The 24,009-nt window shown below is 37.8% G+C and overlaps 1 protein-coding gene across 4 annotated transcripts in view; it reads right to left on the bottom strand.

The window, feature by feature from the left end:
• The window catches only part of NAALADL2 (N-acetylated alpha-linked acidic dipeptidase like 2), a 1,446,698-nt gene that overhangs the window by 753,473 nt on the left and 669,216 nt on the right, over positions 1–24,009 (bottom strand). For all 4 annotated transcript variants that reach the window (XM_020980535.2, XM_078147179.1, XM_020980532.2 and 1 more), the window contains one exon: positions 16,078–16,579. In XM_020980535.2, the coding sequence (XP_020836194.1) occupies positions 16,078–16,571 (494 nt within the window). In that variant the 5' untranslated portion in view covers positions 16,572–16,579. The remainder of the gene's footprint in view (positions 1–16,077; positions 16,580–24,009) is intronic.

The following is a 24,009-nucleotide window of genomic DNA, read 5'->3' as shown; positions in this document are numbered from 1 at the left end:
GTCTCAATCCCTATCCAGTAACATAAATAACACACACACACACACACACACCCCTCTATTATAACAGGCAAATTGTGATTTAGAGTTGCTACAAACCTATGGAGAGGGGGTGTTTACCTACAGAATCAACAGGATTGGGGAGGAAATTACGAACGATTTTATGTTTAAAAGGACAGGACACAGACAGGCTAAAACATGAAGCAGTCTGTGAAGTCTGATATGACTTGACTCGGCTGCCTGTTGGGTCCAAATGACTATTTTCTCTTTTTGACCTTTGCTCACATGAAATAACTGAATACCATCTTGAAATATATGATAGATTCAAATTTACCAAACCTGCCAGTAGTTCTTCCCTTTTAGTCACTCATATAGTTGTAAAATACAATGCCAAAAGAAATCAGGAAAGGATGCCTACTGACCCGAGTCTAGGTCAGAAAACAGAAAGACTTGGGGACACAGGTGGTCTTTTCATTGATTTCTCCATTTGAGGGTTGGAACTTTGGGATAGGAAAGAGAATTTGAGTTTTTCTGGTATATGGCTTAAAAGAGAGGGATGTCAATGACGGCCTGTTACCTAAGACTAGAAGAGGAATGAAAATCATGCATTTGGGAACATGACCATATAATTCAAAGGGCTTTAAGTGAAAAATGGGAAAGAAGACAAATTCTAGTTAAAATTTAAAATCCTGATCATATTTAAAACATTGCATCACAGAAAGGTCATCAGTAATTGACTAGTATAAACAACTGAGAAGAGGATAAAGACCTACATCCCATGTAAAAATATAAAACCTACAAGTAACAAGGTGATCTTGAGATGTGAAAGTTAGGTGATATTACCTATTTGTATCTAAGATAATGGTAGTGATCTCTAGGATGGGGGGAGGGGGGAAAGATATTTTCATAATAATTTTGTTGTATATTTGAAAAGAATAGCAAGTCATGCATAGTAAATTTGCAGTTTCATGTGCAATCATCTTTTTTATTATATTAATTTATGGAAATGCTTGTTTATTAATTAACAAAATAGAATAAATTAAATAAATATAATTAATTAAATTACAAATAAAATAATTTTTGAGAAGAATATAGGGTTGTGGGGCAGCTAGGTGGTGTAGTAGATGGAGCACTGGCCCTGGAGTCTGGAGGACCCGAGTTCAAATCCAGCCTCAGATCAAACACTTGACACTCACTAGCTGTGTGACCCTGGGCAAGTTACTTATCCCCTATTGCCAACAACAAAAAAAAAGAAGAATATAGGGCTGTGCTAGATGCTTAACAACCAGGCTCTCTGAGGGGTGGAGGAAAAATATGTATACATACACTTTTGAATTTAATCTGCATTATTAATACTTTCTTAGGTCTATACAATCAATAAAATAATACCCCCAAAAGAGAAAGTAAGGGGAACTTGGTCTCACAGATCTTACTGAGTTTTAGACATGAGGCTCTCAGTGCGCACAATCTAAAACAAAAACTAAATAAAAACCTTGTTTTTCTTTTTAAAAAAGCAAACCAAGAGGACACATGTGAGGTGACACAGTAGATAGAGCACTAGACTTTGAATCTGGAAGACCTAAGTTCAAATCTTGCCTTAGACACTTAATATCTGGTTACCCTGGTCAAATCATTTAACCTTTGACTACCTCAGTTTCCTAATCTGTAAAATAATAATAATGATAATAATAATAATAATAATAATAATAATAATAATAATACCTACCAGGGTTATTGTAAGAATTAAATGAGATAATAATTTTGAAGTGCTTAGCACAGCATCTAAAACATAGTAAGCACTATATAAACGTTAGCTATTATTACAGTAGCACAGTGGAGAAAATAGTATCTTATAATATAGTCAGCACGTTCCCCCCCAAAAAAAAAATCTGGCTCATTTAAAACTTGAATATATCTTTTTTTTTTCCAAAGAGATCTCATTTTAGGGGTAGGGAATATGCCTCCACATATAGAAATCTACAAAGCCAGAAAGCCATATAATGCTTGAGTGGGGATAAAAAGAGAGCATAATAAGAAATATTAAGTTTCTGGGGGAATAACACAGATCAATGTTTCTCAACCTTTTCCATCTCAGGACCCATTTATACTTGTAAGTATGCCAGTTATAATAAAACTTGTAAATAAATGAGGATCTCCTGATTGCTTTTGTTTATGTGCTTTATATCTATCCATAGTTGCCATATTAGAAATTAAAACATTTTGTTATTATGATGAAAATAGTTTTAATCTCATGGATCCCCAAAAGGGTCTTAGGGATGCTTGCAGGTCTCATGATTTTATACTTTGAGAACCATCGGTTTCAACAAACAGGCTTGATTCACTTAAATTCAATATAATTTAAGGTCCAACTGGGTACAAGACAATGGGCTGAACCATAGAGATACAGACACAAGATTAAAAATCATTCAGTTAACAAGCATTTATTAAGCACTTATTATGTGTGAACCACTATGCACAGAGCTGGGGATACATAATAAAGACATATGGCTGGGGATCTAGAGCTATTTATCTTAGAGAAAAGAACATTCAGTGTTGATAGGAAGGTGGGTAATAGGTAGGGTGCTCTTCTAATACCTGAAGGACTGAGAAAGAAGAATTTGATTTATTCAGTAGGATTACAGAGAGGATTGAGTAGGTAGGAACAAAAGGTAGACAGCTTTTAACATGATATTAAGGAAGATCTTGCTCATAATTCAGATTATGAAATGAGCAATTTCATGAAATATCAGGTTTCCTTTCAATTGACAGGGTCCAGGCGGGATGTGAATAAACATTCAAAACAACCAAAGTAAAGGGGAGCCATTAAATTAGATAGGGTTAGATAAGATCATTTTTAATGTTCCTTCCAATGTCAAGTTCAAAGAAAGCTAGACTCTGAGCTAGACTTAGAGGTTACAGGATTTGGGGATCATCGATCTATGAGTGGAAAGGACTTCTGGGGTATTTTAATCTAACCTCCTCATTTTATAGATGAGGTAACTGAGGCCCACACAGGTAATGAGTGGAAGAGCTGGTATTGGAACCCTTAAGCCTCGGGCTTCAAATCCAGTTTGGAGGTGCCACTTTGCCTCTAAGAAACACTAAAAGCAATTATAATGAGGTGGGATCATAGGAGGTTTCATGTAGTCATACGCACACAGACACACATACACAAATATGTGTGTGTATATGTATATATCTATCTACATGTATATATAGATAGATATATACACACACACACACATTTGTATGTATATACATATATATATTTGGCAGTGGTGTTAATATACACATGTGTATATATATATATATATATACATATATATATATATATATATATGTGTGTGTGTGTGTGTGTATATATATACACACACACACACATATACACACACAATTTTTTCAGGCTAATAAATGAGACTTCCTTGAATTTATGAAACAGTTTGAACTAAAATATTGGTACAGGCTGGCTTTACAAGTCATTCCCTACAGAATCAAGTTAATATGACAAAGCAGACCAAAGAAACAGTGAAAACATCCACACTCGTGTTTTTATTAAAAGTAAGAACCACCTGCATGCCCATTTCTTTTTAAAAAAAAATTGAGGTTTTCATTCTCTCTCCCCATAGATGATACTCAATATAATTGAAATGGCTTCCTTTGTTCCATCAATATTTGATTTGCATATATGGGGGGATGAAGCATATTAAGGTGCTTTCTATGATTTAGGGAGTTTATAAAAAGGTAATTTGATTTCAAATCATAGTCCTCTTTGCCTTTTCCAGGGAGTCACCAAAGCCTTCTGAGATGCAAACCATAAGAGGAAGACATTAGCTGGGACTGTATTAGATAATAAAAACTTCCACTGGGGACTAGTTCCACATTATGACATGGTGAATATAAGGCTCATTTGGACTTAATTCATTACTCTATCACGTTGCACAAGAAAGCAATTTTTAAGCCATAGAAATGTGCTTCACTTATAAAAGATGCAGCGATAATACACAATCAGTTATTGGAGACAGAAACTGATTTCCCAAATCAGACATAGAAAACTCAATATATTTTTGTAGTTATAATGAAGAAGAGAGGAGCCTCGGTGCCAGCTCATTTTTCCCCAGATCTGAATGACATCTTGCAAAATTGGGAATATGTTATTTGTTAGAAGAGATGCCCTGATAGCTTGGCCGGTGTTTTTACTCCATAAAATTATCACAGTAACCAATAATCTCAAAGCTGGAGGAGACCTCAGTTGGTATCAGGTACTAACCAGGACTTGAATAAGAGTCCCCTATTTCCACATACTAGGTCATCCAGCCTTTGCTTGACTATTTCCAGGAATGCAGAACTCACTCCCTCATGAGGCAGCTCATCCCACTCCTGGACACTGTCTGGAGCTCCTGACTCCTTTATAACTTTTCTAAATAATGTTTATAAATAGACATTCATTAAGAGCTCCTTCTAGCCTAACTCTTCTCATGTCTCCATATTTCTTTCTCTTAAAAAAAAAAGAAAAATCTTTTGTTTTTACCACAAATTTAAGAGGATGCATTTTCATCTCTCTTCTTTGCTATGATGTTTGATTGTTATAACAACACAATATTCTGCTGCATTTTTTTTTTGGTATTTGTTTCTCTTTTCATTTGAATTGCTTTACTCTTTGCAAATATTTCTTTCCTGGTGCTGTTTCATATTTCTCAATACCCTCCCTATTCATCCTTCCTTAGACACAGCAACATTTCACTACATTCATGTAACAAAACTGGTTTAGCAAGTCCCTAATCAATGGGCACTTAATTTGTTTCCAGTTCTTTAATGGTACAAAAAGGGCTGCTATAAATATATTGATGTATATAGAGACTTTCTTTCTTTGCCCTGCTTGGGATTTGTGCCTAGCAGTGAAATCACCGGGTCATATGTAGAATGGGGCTTGATAAACTTTAAAGGAAAATGTTCTTCCTTCCTTCCTCTTTCTCTTCTGTTTCCTTTCTTCCTCCCTTCCTTCCATTCATTTTTCTCTTTCTTCCTCCTTTATCTTCCATACTTCCTTCTTTCCTTCTATATTTCTCTTCCTTGCTTGCTTTTTCTCTTTCCTCTTTTCTTCCTCCTTCCTTTCTCCCTTTTTTCCTTCCTTCCATCCATCTATGTTTTTCTTTCTTCTTCTTTCTCTTCCTTTCTTATTATTTGTATCTAGTTGGGTAGAAAAGTTTAAAAAAAAAAGAAATTGGTGATCGAACCATTTTGGAGAGCAATTTGGAACTATGCCCAAAGGGCTATAAAAATATGTATACCCTTTGACTCAGCAATAGCACTTCTAGGTCTATATCCCAAAGAGATCATACAAATGGGTTCAAGGACCCACATGTACAAAAATATTCATAGCAGCTCTTCTTGTGGTGGCAAAGAATGGGAAATTGAGAGGACGCCCATCAATTGGGAATAGCTGAACAAGTTGTGGTATGTGAATGGAATGGAATACTATTGTGCTATAAGAAATGATGAGCAGGCAGACCTCAGAAAAACCTGGAAAGACTTGTATGGTCTGATGTGAGTGAAGTGAGGAGAACAGCCACGTTGTTCAATGACCAATATTGATAAACTTAACTGTTCTCAGCAATACAAGGATCTAAGACACTTCCAAAGGCCTCATGATGGAAAATACTATGCCCAAAGAAGAAAGAACTATGGAATTTGAATGCAGATGGAGGCATACTATTTGGTATTTCTTTTTCTTCTGTTGTGTTTTTTCCTCTTTCTTGTGGTTCCTCCTATTGTTTCTAATTCTTACTTACAACATCACTAATGTGAAAATATGTTTAACAGGAATGTATACCTATAGCCTATATCAGACTGTGTGCCATCTTGGAAAGGGAAGTGGAGAGGGAAAGGGAGAAAAATTTAAAACTCAAAGGCTTATTGAAGTGATTGTTGATAAATCCAAATAAATTAATTAAGAAAAAAAGAAATTGGGATAGAGGAAGGGAAAAGAGAGGGGAGAAGAGAGAGCAAACGAGAGGAGTGAAGAGAATGGACAGAATGCTGGATCTGGAGTCAGGAAGATCTGTATTCAAATCCAGCCTCAGACAGTTACTAGTCGTGTGATCTTGGGCAAGTCACTTAACCTCTTCAATTTCCTTACATATAAAATGGTGATAATAATAGCACCTGTGTCAGAGAGTTGCTGTAAAGATTAGATCATATAATACCTATAAAACACCTTATTTTTGATCTTGTTCTTGTTCCTGTTCCCCTCCTCCTCCTCGTTCTCCTTCTCCTCCTTTTGCTTCCTTCTCCTCTTCTTCCTCTTCTTCTTATTATGTAATCCTTTGAGATTTATAGAGTACTTTTCTCCAATAATTCTTTCTGGCATAAGTATTGTTATACCCATTTACTATTGCTCATTATATAATACATTGAGGTTTACAGAATACTTCCCTGACAACAAACCTCTGAGGCCAGTGGTACATACTATTAGATCCATTTTATAGATAAGAGACTGAGGCTCAAAGAGTTTACAGACCAGCCCTGTATTGCATATAATTACATTCTCCCACTCCTTGAGAGGTTTGACTTCTCTCTTTCTCAGCTCTAGGTGATAATTAGTAATTTTTCCCAGACTCCAGAGTGCAGAGTAATCAAATGAAACCACAGGAAATTGAAAAACTATTCCTCAAAGAAAATTTTTAAAAAAGTTTTGTTTTCGCCTCATTTTACTTTTGCTTGATCTTATTCCTCTTTTTCAATGAGGAAGAGTTGAAAGGATTAAAAAAAAAAGCATTGGAATGAAGCACAAGAGAGGTATGTGATAAGCCTTACATTTGAAGCATTTTCAGGCTAAGCTGTCCAACAACACAGGGGACCTTGCTTTATCTGAAGTTTAAAAAAAATGCCTTCCTGGAAAGTAGAGTATAGGCATTGAAAGAAATATCCTTTTATTATGTAAAAACCTGGCTTTGAATTTAAAATATCACAGAAGGGAAATCAAAATCTCATCAGTCCCTGTTTTGCTTAATTTGTCTAATAACCTAACTCACCCTGAAGTTTCATATACAAAGGTAGTGGGGAAGGAAGGCATTAGTTTTAATATAAGCACAAAAAGCATTCCCTCAATCAAAAACCTTCAGGACGCAGCTACTCTTTGGAAGCCATCATTCTAAGAGCTAAAATAGATATAAACAACCCATGGCCCTGATGACCCACACTTGGGGTTCAGTTCCATGTTGGATCTCAGGGGTGACCCTAAAAGGTTATTTTATTTTTGACTTAAATATCCTCACACAGAGTTTACTCTATGAAATCTCTGAATATTCTCATATTTTGATTTCCACAAATACAGCAACAACTTCCCATTCCCACTACAACTACTTAAGGTAACAAATGCATATTAGGTAGAGGATGGTCATTATTCTACCCTACCCAAAATACTATTAATTGCTCATGGGATAAGGGAAAAGAAATTCCCATCTCTCACTTGCTACATTTCTGAAGGAAGACAGAAGGGAAAAGGAAGAAAAAAAATAGAGAGAGATGAGCTCTCTTTAATACATGAACATAGAGACACGGTTCCTTTGGTGAGACAAGTTTATTTTCCTAGAGTCCTAGGCAAAAACTTACCTGGAGGCCAGCATAGAGAAGCCCAATGCTAGAAAAACAATCAAACATTAGTCCTCTAAACCAGACATGAAAAAAACAGAGACTCCTGCTGCTTCCCAGAGAAGAAAGCTATTTCACTGGGTTATGAGGTAGAGGATGGCTAAGATTCAGATAGGTATACCAATGGATATGTTGTGTCTGATAGGCTCAAACCTCCTCTTCACCTTAACTATTTTCTGCCTTGATGTTCTTCTGTTGTCCTATTGTTCAGACACAAGCAACAGAGTCATGCCTAGAAGGAGCTAAGCTTCCATATTCTTAACTCCAGCTCTTTTCTACCCTGCATGTTACCTTCCCTTCTCCCCAACCTTTACCTCTTTCTCTGAGAACTGTTCAAATGCCAATCAAGGAGCTAATGGTGTTAATCCCAGTAGTCAACTATTCATTATTTTTTTTCCTTAGGAGTAGAAATGAATATACAAGGAACATTCTGTCAATCGATCAACAAGCATTTATTAAGAGCTTTCTCTGCACCAGGCGCTGTACTGAGCACCTGGGATATAAAGAGAGGCAAAAATTATTGCTTGCTCTCAAAGAGTTTACATTTTTACAGTGGAGACAAAATATATGCTAGGAGCTGGCATTTATGTATTGCATTAAGGATTGTAAAGCACTTTAAACATTATTGCATTTCATCCTCACAATAACCATGACAATTAGATGCTATTATTATCCCCATTTTATAGATAAGGAAACTAAAGCAGATGATCATGAAGTGACTTGACCAGGGTGACACAGCTGGTATGTGACTGAGGTCACATTTGAACTCAAATCTTCCTAATTAGAGAGTAAATTGAAGGTAACCTCAAATGGGAAGGCTCAAGTGATTGGAAATTTGGGGAAAGGCCTCCTGCAGAAAGTGATATGTGAGCTGAGATATGAAGGAAGTCAGACATTCTATTCATGGACCAGCTAGTCAGTATGCCAATCTGACCATCTTTCTTCAGATTTTCAGCTCCTGTCTATAGTACGCTATTCTACCAAGTCACAGAAAAGACAGGTATCAGGAAGGAAAACAAATGTGAGTGCTTTCTTTCTCAATCACCAACTCTCCCCCAAAGAATCTAAATAATAATTTTAGCATACCAAAGTCAATATCATCAGTCTACCAGGAGATGTGAATGAAATCCTAAAGGAGTTACTTGTTAAGAAAGGTTATCAGCTAAGGTGAAGGGGAGGAAAAGCCCACATTTTAGCAGTAAATACCACAGAATATGTAGCATAAAACATTGATAAAACCATGATCACTTAGTGAAAAACACTGCGTACAAGCTAGTATCAGCCATGAGGTCATTCTGTAGGAAAATAAAAATGTCAATTTGAGGATGGAAATTCTTATTTCTAGCCAAGTCTGAAAAGGGTCTCTACACTTAGGAAGTCTATATGTCTCAGGCATCACTACTCTAATTAGCTGATTCAATTTATATGTTATCTTACTCTTACTTAATGGAAAAGAGACAAGTAGACCTAATTATACAGGAAGAAAACAATCTATAAAGAACGAAGAGGTATCAAACAAATATAAGAACCAATGACCAGAAACAAGCCAACATAGGCTTCATCAACAACATGTCGTGGAAACTAGCATTGTGCCTTTTTTGGAAAATGTCACTAAACTGATGGATAATGGAGACAATGTGGTCATAATGTACCTAGATTTTAGCAAACTCTTAGGGAAAACATGGAAATATGTAGGTTAGACAACAGTAACACTAAATGCATTTGGGTTTGTTGAAAAACTAGAATAAACAGTAATCATTGATTGTTATATGTCAACTTGGAAGGATATCTCCATGAGAGTACCCCAATGATTTGTGCTTGGCCCATGCAGTTCAACTTTTTTTGTTATTTGTTGGTTTTTGTGAATGACTTGGCTAAATGTAAAGACTGAATGCTTCTTGGTGACAACCCAAAGTTAGGAAAGATCACTAACATATGAGATGAGTAAGTCTAGAACCTAAAGTATCTTGACAAGCTAGGAAACTGACAAATATGATATAATTTAATAGGGATAAAATATAAAGTGGGTTCAAGAAAACAACTCCCCAAAGTGAGATGGCTAGATAATAGTTCATATGAAAAAGATCTGTGGTTTTTAATGGAATGATAACTCCGTAAGTCAACAGTCTGGTAAAAACAGACGCTAATAACTTTTCAACATAAATTTTCATGCAATAAACTAAAATAATCACAATTAAAGCCATGGTTATTTCATTTCATTTCAAATAAACACAATTTCCCAAGGGGGAAAAAAACCAACTAATTAGTCACACAAAAGGACAGAGAGACCGAAATCCTTAAGGAGGTAGAAGACCTGACAGAGTCAAGAAGTTCTGGGTCCAGATCCCATTCCAGAAATTTACACATTGTTTTGCCCTGGAAAAGTCATTTAACTCCTCTGAGCTTCATTAAAAATATTCATAGCCTTGTAGAGCTGTAACAACTAAATGAGGCAATGTGCTATTTGAGCCTGAAAGCACTATAGACAGCAATTATTGTTACTATTATTGTTGTTACTATTGCTCTCTTCAAGAAATTAGTAGGGCTTCATTTGGAAGATTATTGAGGAAATTGAGAAGGACAGATTTCATTAATCATCCAAGTATTTATCGAACATTTGCTTTGTGCCCAGTACTATATGAGGTACTAGATACAAAACAAGTATGTGACATTCCCCTTCTTCCAAAGAAGAAAGGTACAAAATGTGATTGAAAGTAGTATAAAATAAAGTGATGGTTATATGTACAAACACTAAGTATAAGAGGGAAGCAAGGTCTTTGGGGAGAGTGGCCATGAATTTAAGAGCTTCAGGAAAATCTACATGCCCTTGAAAATACTTCCCAGTTCACAATACCTGAAATTCCACAACTAAAAAGTTATTCCTTTTTCTGTCAGGAAAATTCCTGTTAAAGTTGATCCTTATTCAGGGCAGCTAGGTGGAGCAGTGGATAGAGCACTGGCCCGGGATTCAGGAGGACCCGAGTTCAAATCCAGCTTCAGACACATAACACTTACTAGCTGTGTGACCGTGGGCAAGTGACTTAACCCCACTGACTAGCCAAAAAAAAAAAAGTTGATTCTTATAGATCCACAGGTACACTCAGTTTAGAGAGATATCATCCAGGAACAGTGACAGGAAGAAGGGTAAAGTGGTGGTCATTGGTGACTCCATGCTGAGGTGTACTAATGTGGCCATCTGTCAACCTGGCATGAAAAACATAGAAACCTGCTATTTCCCAAAGTAGGGAGAAATTTACTTGGGTCTTGAGGTGTTAGGTAGCTAAGATTCAGATAGGTGTGGAAAGAATGATTCAGAAGAAGGGAAATGAAGATAAACAAAGTATTGAGGTGAGGACAAGCATGATGACTTGCCCAGTGTCACACAATTAGTAAGTGACAGAGTCCAGATTTGAAATTATGTCTTACTGATTCCAGGTCCAGTGAAGAAAGGATTAGACCTTGAGGAACAAACACCTTTATAAGACAAAAAGAGGGAAATCAGCAAAAGACAGAGGAAAACTGGGAGGGAGATATGCAGAGATTAAATGGGAGAGGGAGGATCATAGAGAAAGAAAGGGAGTGGAAATGCATAGCTTGTAGGAGAGGTTGAAAAGAAGAAAAGAACGTAAGGGGAAGAAAGCCTGCAGGAAAGAACAGACAAGAAAAGAAGGATGAAGGGAGAGGAAGAAGAACATAAAGAAAGGGAGGAAACATAAAAACACTGTAGCCTGGAGAATAATGAAAAAGGCTGCATTTCTGAATTTATAAAATATACGGAAAATGTGCAATTATCACAGCACTCCGAAAAACAAAATCCTAATTGGGGGACATATGTCATCCCAGAGGCAGCTCATCTTCACAGCCTGATTTCAGGCTAGACAGGAAATTTACATGATCAATGAGAACTGGCAAGTAATTTTCAAAATCTCCATGGCATGTTGACTGCCCATTTTAAAGACCTGGTTTAGAAGGAGAGTAGAGGGAGGGTGATAAAAAGCTATCCCTTGCATACACCTTTGACCATATACAGGTGATGATTAGCAAAAAGTAAGTAAGGACTTGTTTAGGCCTCACCTGGAATGAAAAATCAGGACTTTGTGTGGGGCTTATCATGGCTACTTGAGACTGGGCAAAGACGAGATGCTATAAAAGCCCACAGTGCAGATTTGGCATAGGGCTCTTCTGCCAGGCTGGCTTAAAAATCATGCCACTGACTAGTCATGTGACCTTGGGCACAACCTTTAAACCTCTTTATGTTTCAGTGTTCCTGCTTCTGAAAGAGAGTGACATCAATTGTGCTTCTATTAAACAATCAGGCAATGTTGTGTAGTGGATAGGGTACCGGACCTCGGTTCAAATCCCTCCTCCGACATTGTTTGCGTTACCCTGGGCAAGTCATTTAATTTCTCTGTGCCTTAGTATATTAATCTATATGCTATGGATGTGATGACCTCAAAGGTCCCTTCCAGCACTAACTTATGATACCATGAACCCCCCAGGCTCCATCTTCCAAGGGCTCAGAAGATTTAGAGCCAGAAGGGACCTAAAAGCTTATATAGACCAAGTGAGGTCCTAGGAGACTGAGGCAGGAATAGAACTCAGGTCTTCTGACCCTGCCACTTTCTAAGTACAAAAGCCGAAGAACACAGTGCAGGAGACACTCTGGTGTTCTCAAAGGGAATGATAAAGTGTAAATGCAGAGCTTCAACTATGTGCATACCTAGACTAATGTCTATAACCTTTGAGGCAGAGCTCACAGACTCTACTGAGACAGATGCGCACCAGATATGACCCTCCTCTCTCGTCAGCTCTCACAGCACGATGCTCATGATTCTTCTGTGTGTCTGTGCTCAGGACAGGGGCTTGTAGCTCCATTTGTAACCAAAGCATACAGTGGCCTAAATCACCAAGAGCTTCCATGATTTGTCCTGGGATATGCAGCCAATACTTGTTAAAGGTCTCCCTGGTTTTGAGGCCAACTGTTTATCCAATACACAATGCTGCCTCTCTCCTCCACGTTTACTATGAAATTACAATGTTCTATATCTTTCAAATTTTATTTCCTTTCAAATGTTATATCTTTGGGGGTTGGGGGAGCAAGAGGAGAAGTGGCAGTTCTCTGTATCTCCCCTTCAGCATCAAGCAGAGATGTAGGTGGTTAGTTCATTTTTTTAGAGGAGGAAAAACATATTTTTGTAGTCAGTTTAGCTGATAGCCTAGGTGGCACTGAAAACCTCAATCAGAAGATTCACCTTGTTAGGTATGACTCCAGGTTCAGTGGATGGCAGCTTTTTTTTGAAATGTGTAAAGATGCTTAATGGTATCTGCCATCATTCTTGGGTCTCTGAAGAGCTCAACGATAACAGTATGGGCATACATGCATAGTTATGCGTGTATGTGTATATACACATATACCTATCTATATGGATATCTTTATGCTTCAATACTTCCAGCTATCTCAGCACAAACAGCGCTAGCTTTGGGCAGGAAGACCTTGGTTCCAATTCTGCCTTGTTATCCTGAGCAAATCAATCAACCCATTGAACTCTGGCAACTCCCCAAGACTTATGGTGATGAAATAAAAAACACAAACTCCCATCCAAAAAATGATAATAATGACAATAATAGCTAACACGCATGGTGTTTTAAGTTTCACAAAATGTGTTTTATATGTAGATAGATAAATAGATAGACAGATGGACAGATAAAATCTTCTTTGAAACAACCACAACAAAATCAAGCATCAGTGATTTCATTCGTCCTGGGTGTGATGAAAAGAATTCTCAATTTAGAATCCAAAGACCTGGGTTCAAATCCCAGATCTTGGCTTTGCCATTTACTTCCTAAGTGAACTTGGGCAATACACTTAATTCTCGGGCCTTATCAGTAAAATGAAGCAGTTGGCTTTTAAGGCCTCATACAATTCAGAATCTATGATCATATAATCATTCTATTAACATAATCCTCTGCTTGCCTTTGGCTGTGTCATTGGACTGTGAGCTCTCTGGGAGCAGAAATTGTTTTTTTGCTTTTTTTTTTTTAAATCCCCAGTTCTTAGCACAGTGTCTGGAACATATTAACTACTTAATGAGTGTTTACTGACTGACTTACTGATCTTGGGCAAGTCATTTATGGTCCTCAGTTTCCCCATCTGTAAAACGAGTGTATTTGACTAGTTCTCTAAGGTCCTTTCCAGCAGGAAATCTATGCTAAATTGTAGATAAAAATCAAGGCCTATTTGGGGAGAGGCATATGAGTGGCTCACCATTAACCCACAGTCAATCTTCTTACCTGATCTCTGCTGCGAAGCTAGATTTCAGCTGGGGGTTGATAAAAGAGGGACCCTTATTGCTTATACTCTGAGGTCCATTTCTCCTTTTCCTCTGATTATTTTCCCAGGTTTGAGTGCACTTAATCACCAATAAAGGTGTGTCTGAAGGATCTGAAGTGTCCCCAGGGATGGCCTTTAGCTAGAGCCACATGATGGCTAAAACAGACCCTGATGAAGGCTCCAGAATACAGCCCTCCACCATCACCACTGAGCACAATACATGCTAGTTTGCAGAAAAGAAAGGGATGACAATCTGCAAATTACTTTTCATTGTAGAAAAATACTCCGATTCTTTCCTGAACACAGCATTGTACTTTTTCAAATCATACCCCTTTTAAAGGAAAAAGAAGTGATTACTACAACAGACTCACATGTGGATCAGCATTGATTCGACAAGAGAGTTTTACCTGGTTTTCTGGTCAAGATCTCCTTCATTAAGTGAAGAGAACACGTCCCACTCCTTTTTTATAGGATTAATCACCAGATGAAAAGATAGGAGGAGTTCTGCATGTTTACAAAGTACATTTATACAACACAACCTAACTCGTGTTTAATTATCCAAAACCAAGACTAATGACGAGTATGCGAGCCTTCTCTGTCTGTCCACACAAAGTCTAAATATTTAACAATAGCTAAATCTCCAGACGCTGCCCCAGTGCCATTCTGCTTCTGATTATTCCCTCATCCAAACAACTGACAAATGGGAATCCATGCCTGCTGCCGCCTGAAACACAGAGAGGTGGGATGCCAGGCACGAGGCATCCAGTTTTTGTTTGTGCAGTGGTATGAGCCATAATTAGCACACGGCACAATTTATCCTTTTCTCCTCAGCAGTCTGGGCTATCAAAAGGCAAATCGGTCACTGCATTCAAAAATAAAATCCAAGCTCATTCATTACCTTGCTTTGAAATACCTTCCCAGGGTAAAACGATGAATTTACACAGGAAACTCCTAAAGGAAGGAAACGGTATTTTTCTATCTATATTGTGCCCAACCCAGTGCTCCTGAAACTTCCAGTCTCTCAGAGAAAATGACTTATCATTCCTCTCAGACTATAATAAGTGAATGTATCTTTTAAATGGTACCAAAGATAGGAATAGGTAGTTCTAGGTAAATCTAAAAGAATAAATGTAGTTTAATGACATTAAAACAAAACAAAATGTTACCTTGATCTTCCTATACTTGTACAAATTTGGGCATTGCCTTCCCACTAAAATCATTTCACTGAAATGAATTTTCCAGAAAACAGAATTATGGATTTGGAGTAGTCTGGAGCAAGGAGTTTATCACAGAAATTAATGATGCCTATTCATGTATTTGGTGAAGAGAAGTCATGAGAATTGGTGATGTTGAAAAACTGGGGAGTCAAGGCACTTAAAAGGGCTAGGGTGAAATGGGAGAAGTAAATCTGCGAGCCAAGCACAGATCCTAAGTGGCCTGGAGGTGACAGCAACAAAAATTCTGAGCATGATGGAGTAAACTTTTGAGATCACGGTTGCAAAGGGCTGATGGCAGTGTGGAATGAGGAGAAGGACAATTCTTCCTCTTGACTTATATGTTGGAAGTCTAAGAGAAGAAGAGAGGGTGTGAAGCCCATTGGGTCTTCAGGAGAAAGCTAGATTTCTTATGACCCTCCCCAAGGAGAAATAAGAGTTACAGCATGCCCTGGGCTTTCACATGGTACATTAAGCTTTGATTTTGTGTCAACCTAATAAACATTCATTAGATACTTCAAATAAAAGTAGCCTTTTAGCAACTAAGTACCATGACACATATGACATGCTATCAACTTGTTGGGGGCCAGAGATACAGCACATTTTCAAAACTACATCTAAGTAGAGGACTCTTATGAAATTTCTCGGACTTAGGAAAAATCTTGAGTCTAGACAACCTATAGAGAGGCTGATCATAGATACTTAACAATTAGCCAATGGCAGCTCAATTTCATCAATTAATTTTTAATTAGGGCTAAGAATGATTCTATCTCCTATGACACAGCCCTCATGAGGAAACTCTAGAAAGACGGCCACCATTGCCCATGTTACAATCACCTACCTCCAACACCATGGGGCACAGAGCAAGATTTCCAGGACACTTACCTGAAAAGCTTCTTGATGTCTTCTGCTTTGATTTCTTTGAGGATATCCTGGTACAGATGAGGATCTGACATTCCTGGAGAAGGATCCTGGGAAGGGCATTTTGTATGTGCATAATATCCAATCACAATCCCCAAAATAAATAAGAGGGTCAGAGTGCAAAAGATTTTGGAGAAGCGGAAAATACTACAGTGGCTGTTCTTTGGTGTCGTCCTGGGGTAACGGCTCACATAGCCTGAGTCCTCCTGAAGTCTCTGGAACCTTCCTTTGGGGGATGTGGCTGGCTGAATGGAATCGAGATCCAGGTCCCCAGTTTCTGAATTCCCCAAGTTCTGGTTCTCAGCACCATCAAGCTGAAAACGGTCAAAACCAGGCTCCTCCAACTCCTGTTCCATGTCCCATTCCAGGTCAAGGGCAGCAGCCTGAAGGTCATCACTATCTAAGTACTGAGAATGTCCGGGGGCTCTCTGATCTGCATTCACCTTTTGATAGGCCATCTTTTTACCTGTTCAAATAATGAATAAAATGGGTGTTTATTTCATTGTAACACATAGATCAGATGGCCTTTCCATATCTCCCATCTCTGTAATTACTATCATTACCACTACTGATAAAAAACATTAATACAGTATTTTAAAGTTTTGCAAAGCACATTACATACATCTTATGATCCTCACAAGTAGGTGCTATCACTGACCCCATTTTACAGAAGAGGAAACTGAGGCTGAAATAGATTAAATGATTTACCTAAAGTCACATGGCTGGTAAGTGTCTGACACAAATTTTGAATTCAAGTCTTCCTAACTCTAAGTCCAGTGGACTCTACCACTTCTCTTAATAGCAAATGTTTACATAGTACTTACTATGGACCAGGTATTATGCTAAATGCTTGACAGATATTACCTCATTATATTCACTAATTTACATACATATGTTTTCCTCCTGGTAGAATACAGGCTTTTGGAGGTCAGGGACAGTTTCATTTTACTTTGCATTCCAAGTACTTAGCATAGTACCTGGCAAATAATTGGTATTTAATATATGTTTATTTATTGTACTTAGCAGGTTCCTAGTAAGAGGTTGTTGAATTACGTTGATATTGGTTCAGAACTTATGGTCATCTGATAACCATAATAAAAGAAAAGCATTTATATTACTCTAATATCTTATTATTTTGGGGAACCAAATACCTGCTACTACATGCAGCATTGTACTAGGCACAGAAGGGAAAGAAAAAAGGCATAAATCGCGATTCTTTTCCATGGAGGAGTTCTTAACCTGAGGTCTGTAGACTACATATTTTTAGTTGTTGTTCAGTCATTTTTCAGTTGTGCTGACTTCATAACCCCATTCGGTGTTTTCTTTGCAAAGATACTGGAAGGGTCTGCCATTTCCTTCTCCAGCTCATTTTATAGATGAAGAAACTGAGGCAAACAGGGTAAGTAACTTGGCCAGAGTCACACAGCTAGTAAGTGTCTGAGGCCATATCTGAACTCAGGAAGATGAGTCTTCCTGACTCCAGGCCCAGCATTCTAACTAGCGTGCCACCTACCTTCCTTAGATTATATCTATGTACCTACGCATACATACATACATACATACACACATACATATTATGTATATATTAGTATAACTGTGTTCCTTTGTAATCCTGTGGATTTTATTGAATGTATTTAAAAATATTATTCTGAGAAAAGGTTTATAGGTTTCACCAGAATGGCCAAAAGGGCTCCATCACACACACACACACACACACACACACACACAAGAACCCTGTTGTACCAGGTATTAAAGATTTTATAGATGAGAAGGAAATGAATAGAAGTAGGACATCAAGACAGACCACTCCTTGATAAAGTATGGCCTGAAATGTGAGAAGGTGACAGGCCAGGGAAATAGGTTCATAATACTTAAAACTGGAAGTGACTTGAGAAGTCATAAGATCATTGATTTAGAGATGGAAGGGACCTTCAAGTTATTGGGTCTACTCGAAAACCTCCCATTTTACAAACGAGGAAAAGAAGAGGCCCAGAGATCTTTTATTTTGTCCTACCTGTGGACATGCTGTATCTTCCCCTTCAACCCCAGCAGAATATAAGCCACTCAAAGTAAGGGATGGTTGAGCTTTTGCTTTTATATTTCCAGTACCAAGCACAGAAGCTGGCATGTAGTAGGAACTTAATATATGCTGCTTAATTGATTTTACTGAATTAAAATCCATCAAAAAGCACTGAATGCATCACATTTAATGCAAAGCATGACTGACAATCATGCCAAGTCTCCACCGAATTGAAGTCAATGGCTTCTGCACAGGAAAGACTTTAGCAACCACTGTAGAGCCTCTAATTCCCATCACAATTCAAAAATCCAGATTCATGTTCAGACAAATTATTTGCAAACTTACCAAGGCAACAATGAGGCAGAATTTTCATGCCTTGTCCAACAAGAGACATTCCATCACTGGCATATCAGCAATTCAATGATTTTCCAACATCAGACAGAGCCATCAATGGGAATGAAAGGCAAATTCAAATATTCTCTCTTCCGTGTAATGGATTTCTGATGGACACCCTAGTGACTACTTTTGTGCTCATTAACCCAGTAATGAATTATCTTTCTCAGAGATTAGCCTCCCAGGAGAATAGTCTCTTGTTCATATGTGATTAGACCCAACCACCTGATACCACGGAGTCCAGAGCATTTCAGGAAAGTTACAGAGGCGATGAACGGATGTTAGGAGAGATGTAAGCAAGCAGTTGGACCACTTACTTTACAAAACCAATTGTTTCACTACATAAGTACCTAATTTGAGAATCTCATCTTGTTACAGACTTTCTTGCCCCAAAGGAGATAAAGCAGTTGACAGACTTATTATAACAAGATAATATAAATCCTCTTCTCGGAGGTGGTTTTTTTTTTGGTCATTTTATACTCATGCATGAATAAAAAGTTAATCTCTTAAGAAGTAAAAGAGAAGAGAATGTTCCTAATTCTTTTAAAATGAGAAGTCCATTTATGAGTTGGTGGAAGAGGAGGTAAGATATAGGATTTGAAATGGAAAAAAAATAGCCATCACTGCCTGAGATTCACAGTGATTCAGAATAGGAATGGTCCTTAGAGCTTATTTAGTCCAGGTGTATCAATCCATTATTGAGGCAACTGAAATCTAGAGAGATAAAGTCAATTATCCAAGGTCACACAGGTAACAGATGGGACTTGAACCCAAACCTGGGTCCCCTGATTACAAATCCAGCCCAGTGCAGGGATTTGAAATCTCAACACACCTTGCATAATAAACTAAAATGGAAAAAAAAAAACTTCACTTGTAATAGTCCCTCACTACAGTAGTCTTACACATGATTATATTTACAGCTTAGGCAGCCAGGTGGTACAGTGGATAGAGTACTGGGCCTGAAGTCAGGAAGATCAGAGTTCCAATCCAGCCTCAGACATGCATTAGCTGTATCACCTAGGGCAAATCACTTAACCTCTGTTTGCCTCAGTTTCCTTATCTATAAAATGAGGGTGATAATAGAACCTACCTCCCAGGGTGGTTGTGAGGATCAAATGACGTAATTGTAAAGCACTTAGCACAGTGCCTGGCACATAGAAGGTGCTATAAAAATGTTAGCCATTACTTCATACCATCAAATCCACATGCAATTCATACGTCACTGATACAGATGATGATTTCATTATTATAAGGTGAATTGCTATTCAATGTGATAGGAAGTCTGTGAAATCACATAATATTTTTAAGACTAGAAGCTTAAGTCTTTACATTCAATCACATAAGTATCTCTCTTGCAGAGACCCACTTTGATGTTGCAAAGGTCATGGAAACTCAAGTGACATTTCTTCAAATAGAAATGTCTCAAGTCGTTTTTCAAATTTAATATTGTGGCACTTGAGCTTATGAAAATGCAACATTTATGGAAGGTAAAACATATTTTCTCATGCTTTCCAAACATTGTTTTCATTTATGGGAGGGACTCTCTGATCCTACTCTTCCCCCAAAGGCAAAATCAAAATTCAAACTATATCACCCTGGAATATTTCTCTATTTACCTATACACCTGTATACAACTTGCATTTTTCTTCACATCTGTCTAAATGCCCAAACCGAAGACTGAGACAAAATATAGGCAGACACAAGTTGTACAAAACATTATTTTCTAGGTAATAAGTTTGGACCACGCAATGAATTTTTATCAGAAGTTTAGATGCCAAATACCTTTATTCATCTGAATTCTAGTTACATTAATTCTAATCACAAATCCTTACTAACTTGATGTCGTATAGACAATAGGTAAACAATATATGTATCCAAGTTGAAAATTTAGTGTTTAAAACATTGCCTTCCCTAAGCAGAGGCCTGCTCCAATCACTGATGGTGCTACTACTAATAATATTAAGGCATTTATGAAGAGCTTGAACTTATCAAAGTTCTTTACATCTATTATTTCATTTCAGCATAGAATAATCTTGGGAGGGAGGGACTGCAGATTGTATTATTTATTCCCCACTTAAGATGAGAAAACAGGCTCAGAATAGAGGCAGCTACGTGGTGCAGTAGATAGAATGTTGGTCTTGGAGCCAGGAGGACCAGAGTTCAAATCCTGCCTCAGATATAATAGTTATGGAACCCTACATAAGTCACTTACTTACCTTCTCTCAGCCTCAGTCTCTCCATCTGAAAAATGATGATGATCATGATATAACTCCATAACAGAGATGGTATGTGGATGAAATGAGACAGCACTCTATAAAGTGCTTTGTACTTGTTCAGTTGTGTCTGACTCTTCACGACCCCACGTGGGATTTTCTTGGCAAAAAATTCTGCAGTGGTTTGCCATTTCCTTCTTCAGTTCATTTTACAGATGAGGAAACTGAGGCAAATAGAGTGCAGTGACTTGTCCAGGGTCACACAACGAGCAATTGTCTGAGACTGGATTTGAATTCATGAAGGTGCGTCTTCTTGATTCCAAGCTCAGTGCTCCATCCACGGCATAACCTAGCTGCCTCTCATAAACCTTAAAGAGCCATAGAAAGACTAGCTATCATCACTAATATGATTAACAGCCCACCTATAGCTATGTAGCTAGTAAGTGTTAGCATTGGGATTTAAAGACAAGTCTTACACACCAAGTTCAACCTTCCCGTGGGTGGTGGTGGGGTGGGGAAAGGAATCATCATTCACTAGAACAGCATCTGCTATGTGCCAGGCACTGTGCTGAGCACGCTTAAAAATATATATATCGCATTTGATTCTCACAACCACCTTGGAAGGCAGGGGCTAATATTATCCCCATTTTACAGATATGGGGCCTGAGGCAAGCAGAGGTTAAGTGATGTGCCCAGGGTCACACAGTAAGTGACTGAGGCAGGAATTGAACTCAGGTATTCTTGACTCCAGGTCTAGGACTCTATCCATTGCATCGTCACATGCCTCTTAAATGCTACCAAGCTGCTCAGGGCCTTCTCAAATCGAGGCTGACTGGAAACATCAAGGGCCTTTAGCTTCAAAATTTAAGTCGTATCTCTGAGATCTCAATCAACCACACCCATGAGACATTCTGCGGATACTACTGTTGTATATTCACTATCTGGTGGAAAGAATGCTCAGATTGCCAGCAAGCTTGCTGATTTTAAGAGGAATCATTCAGACCATTGTCCCTCGAGTTCTCGTCCAGGACTATACCAGATGATCCCAAACTCTGGCCAACGCTCCCAAGCTAGCAAGGCAATCGCCTGGCACCATACTTGCAGTGTGTGACCAGAGCATCGGCTTAGCCGAGTTCAGAAAAGTTCATTATCAAGGACTTGGCCTGGTCACAAGCGATTTAAAATTTAAAGTGACCCCAGACATTATTTGTACCAACATCCTCATTTTACAAACCACAGGATAAGAGATTTAGAGCTGAAGTGACCCCAGAAGTCCAACACCCCCAAACTCCTCATTTTTCAGATGGGAAACTGATGACCAAAAGGAGAAAGCAGCTAGCCTAGGGTCACACAGGTACTAAGTGGAAGAGCTCTCAGGTCCTCACAACTAAATGCTGAATTATTTTGGTCAAGGCAAATCCTTGACCACGCATGAAGACAGCCCTCTTAAGCACAATCTATCCCAGTGGGTGGCTAACAATATACCTCAAAAGAGGCAATACCTCAATTTAATGAAATCCAGGAATACTAAAAAAAAAAAAAGGTAAAACACAACACAAATCATTATTTTTAATTGTAACAATTCACAAAACACTTATTAAGGGCCTATTTCAAAGTAATCTTCTTATGATTTTTATTTTCATATCATCTACATATCCTAAAGTACCCCTCTTCCTTCATCCTCTTAGAGAGCCATGCCTTCTAATGAAAATGCTTTTTTAAAAAAAGAAAAACAGTTGCAGAAAATGAGCCAGCATACTGAAAAAGATGGATGTTTTATGCAGCATTCTGTAGTCATGCTTCCTCCTGCCCCACCGCAAAGGAATTAGGGGAAAGTGCTTTCTCATATCTCTTTTCTGAGAACAAGCTCGGCCATTATATTTTCATAGGTCTCAGCTATGATTATTTTGCTGTTTTCTTTCTATTTGTATTGTTCTAGTCATTATGCATATTGTTTGCCTGGTTCTGCATTCTTCATTTTACATGAAGTAAATAAATGTCTTGCCATGTTTCTCATTTCTCACGGCCTAGTAATATTCCATTACAGTCACAAACTCCAATTTGTTTAGTCATTTTCCAATTGATGGGAATCCACTTTGTTTTCAGTTTTTCTTTGCTATATCTAAAAGTGCTGCTATAAATATTTGGGTGTACGTGGAGCCTTTCTTTTTTGTCAACAATCTCATATGCTTAGTAGTGGGCTCTGTGATTTGGCAAAAGGATTTGGACATTTAGGTCATTCTCTTTGTATAATTCCAAGTGGCTTTCTAGAATTACTGGACTATTTTGCACTTATACCAATGATGCATTAATGTGCACATCTTTCCATAACTCTTTCCTCCAAAATGCACAATTCTTACCTTGTTTAGTTTTTTTTTCCAAATTATTGGATTTTAAATGAATATTTTGAATTTTTGATTTGCACCTTTCTCATTATTTGTGATTTGGAACATTCTTCCATATATATGTTAATAATTTTCCATTGTTTTTTTCTTTTGAGAACTATATATATCCCTTAATGACTAATTATCTTCATAGGCTACTATTTATCATGGTAGCCTACTAGACTTAATATAAGTTGACTGTATACCTTGAAACATCAAAAATTTTAGTTTGAGCAACTTTTCTAGGGCTAGAGATATTGGACAACAGCTTTTCCTCCAGCTTGTAAAATCAGTTTTTTAATGAAGATGTTCAAAGCCACTGCTCTCTTGCAAGGCAAGGAATATTGCAACTGTAAACAGTCATTCAGAAGACGATGCTGGCTTTGTTTAATTTTTCACCATAATGAGATTTCCTCTTCTTACTTTTGTGAAGTAGCCTGTATGATTGTTATAATGACTGGAAATGCATTGACTCTCCTATTTAATTGTCATTCTCCATGTCAAGTACATAAAACAAATCACAATAATAATTAGCCATTTATGCTTCACTAAGTGAATACACAGTGCATATAACATAGCAAAAACCTTTCAGCATTACAGTGAAATGGAAGAAATGAGTTTGGTTTTTAAGGGAAAAATAAAAACAACACATGATCCTGATCCACAAAGTATTAGAATCATAGCTCTTAGAGTTTCAGGGAACTTCAGAGATTACTATATGTCATTCCCTCATCTGACAAAGGAGTAAGCCAAGGGCAAAAGAGGGAAAATAGCTTTCCCAGAGTCACACAGGCAGAAAATAGGAGAACACATATTCAAGCTTAGTTCCTCAGAATAAAAAATTCAGTGCTTGTTTGCCTCTGTTATCTTAGGTTGAGGAGTCAGG

Source organism: Phascolarctos cinereus, unplaced genomic scaffold (genome assembly GCF_003287225.1).
Source record: "Phascolarctos cinereus isolate Bilbo 61053 unplaced genomic scaffold, phaCin_HiC Scaffold_7;HRSCAF=346, whole genome shotgun sequence".
Classification (NCBI taxonomy): Eukaryota; Metazoa; Chordata; class Mammalia; order Diprotodontia; family Phascolarctidae; genus Phascolarctos; species Phascolarctos cinereus.
Note: the sequence above shows the minus strand (reverse complement) of the source record. Positions and strands in the feature narration are given on the sequence as shown.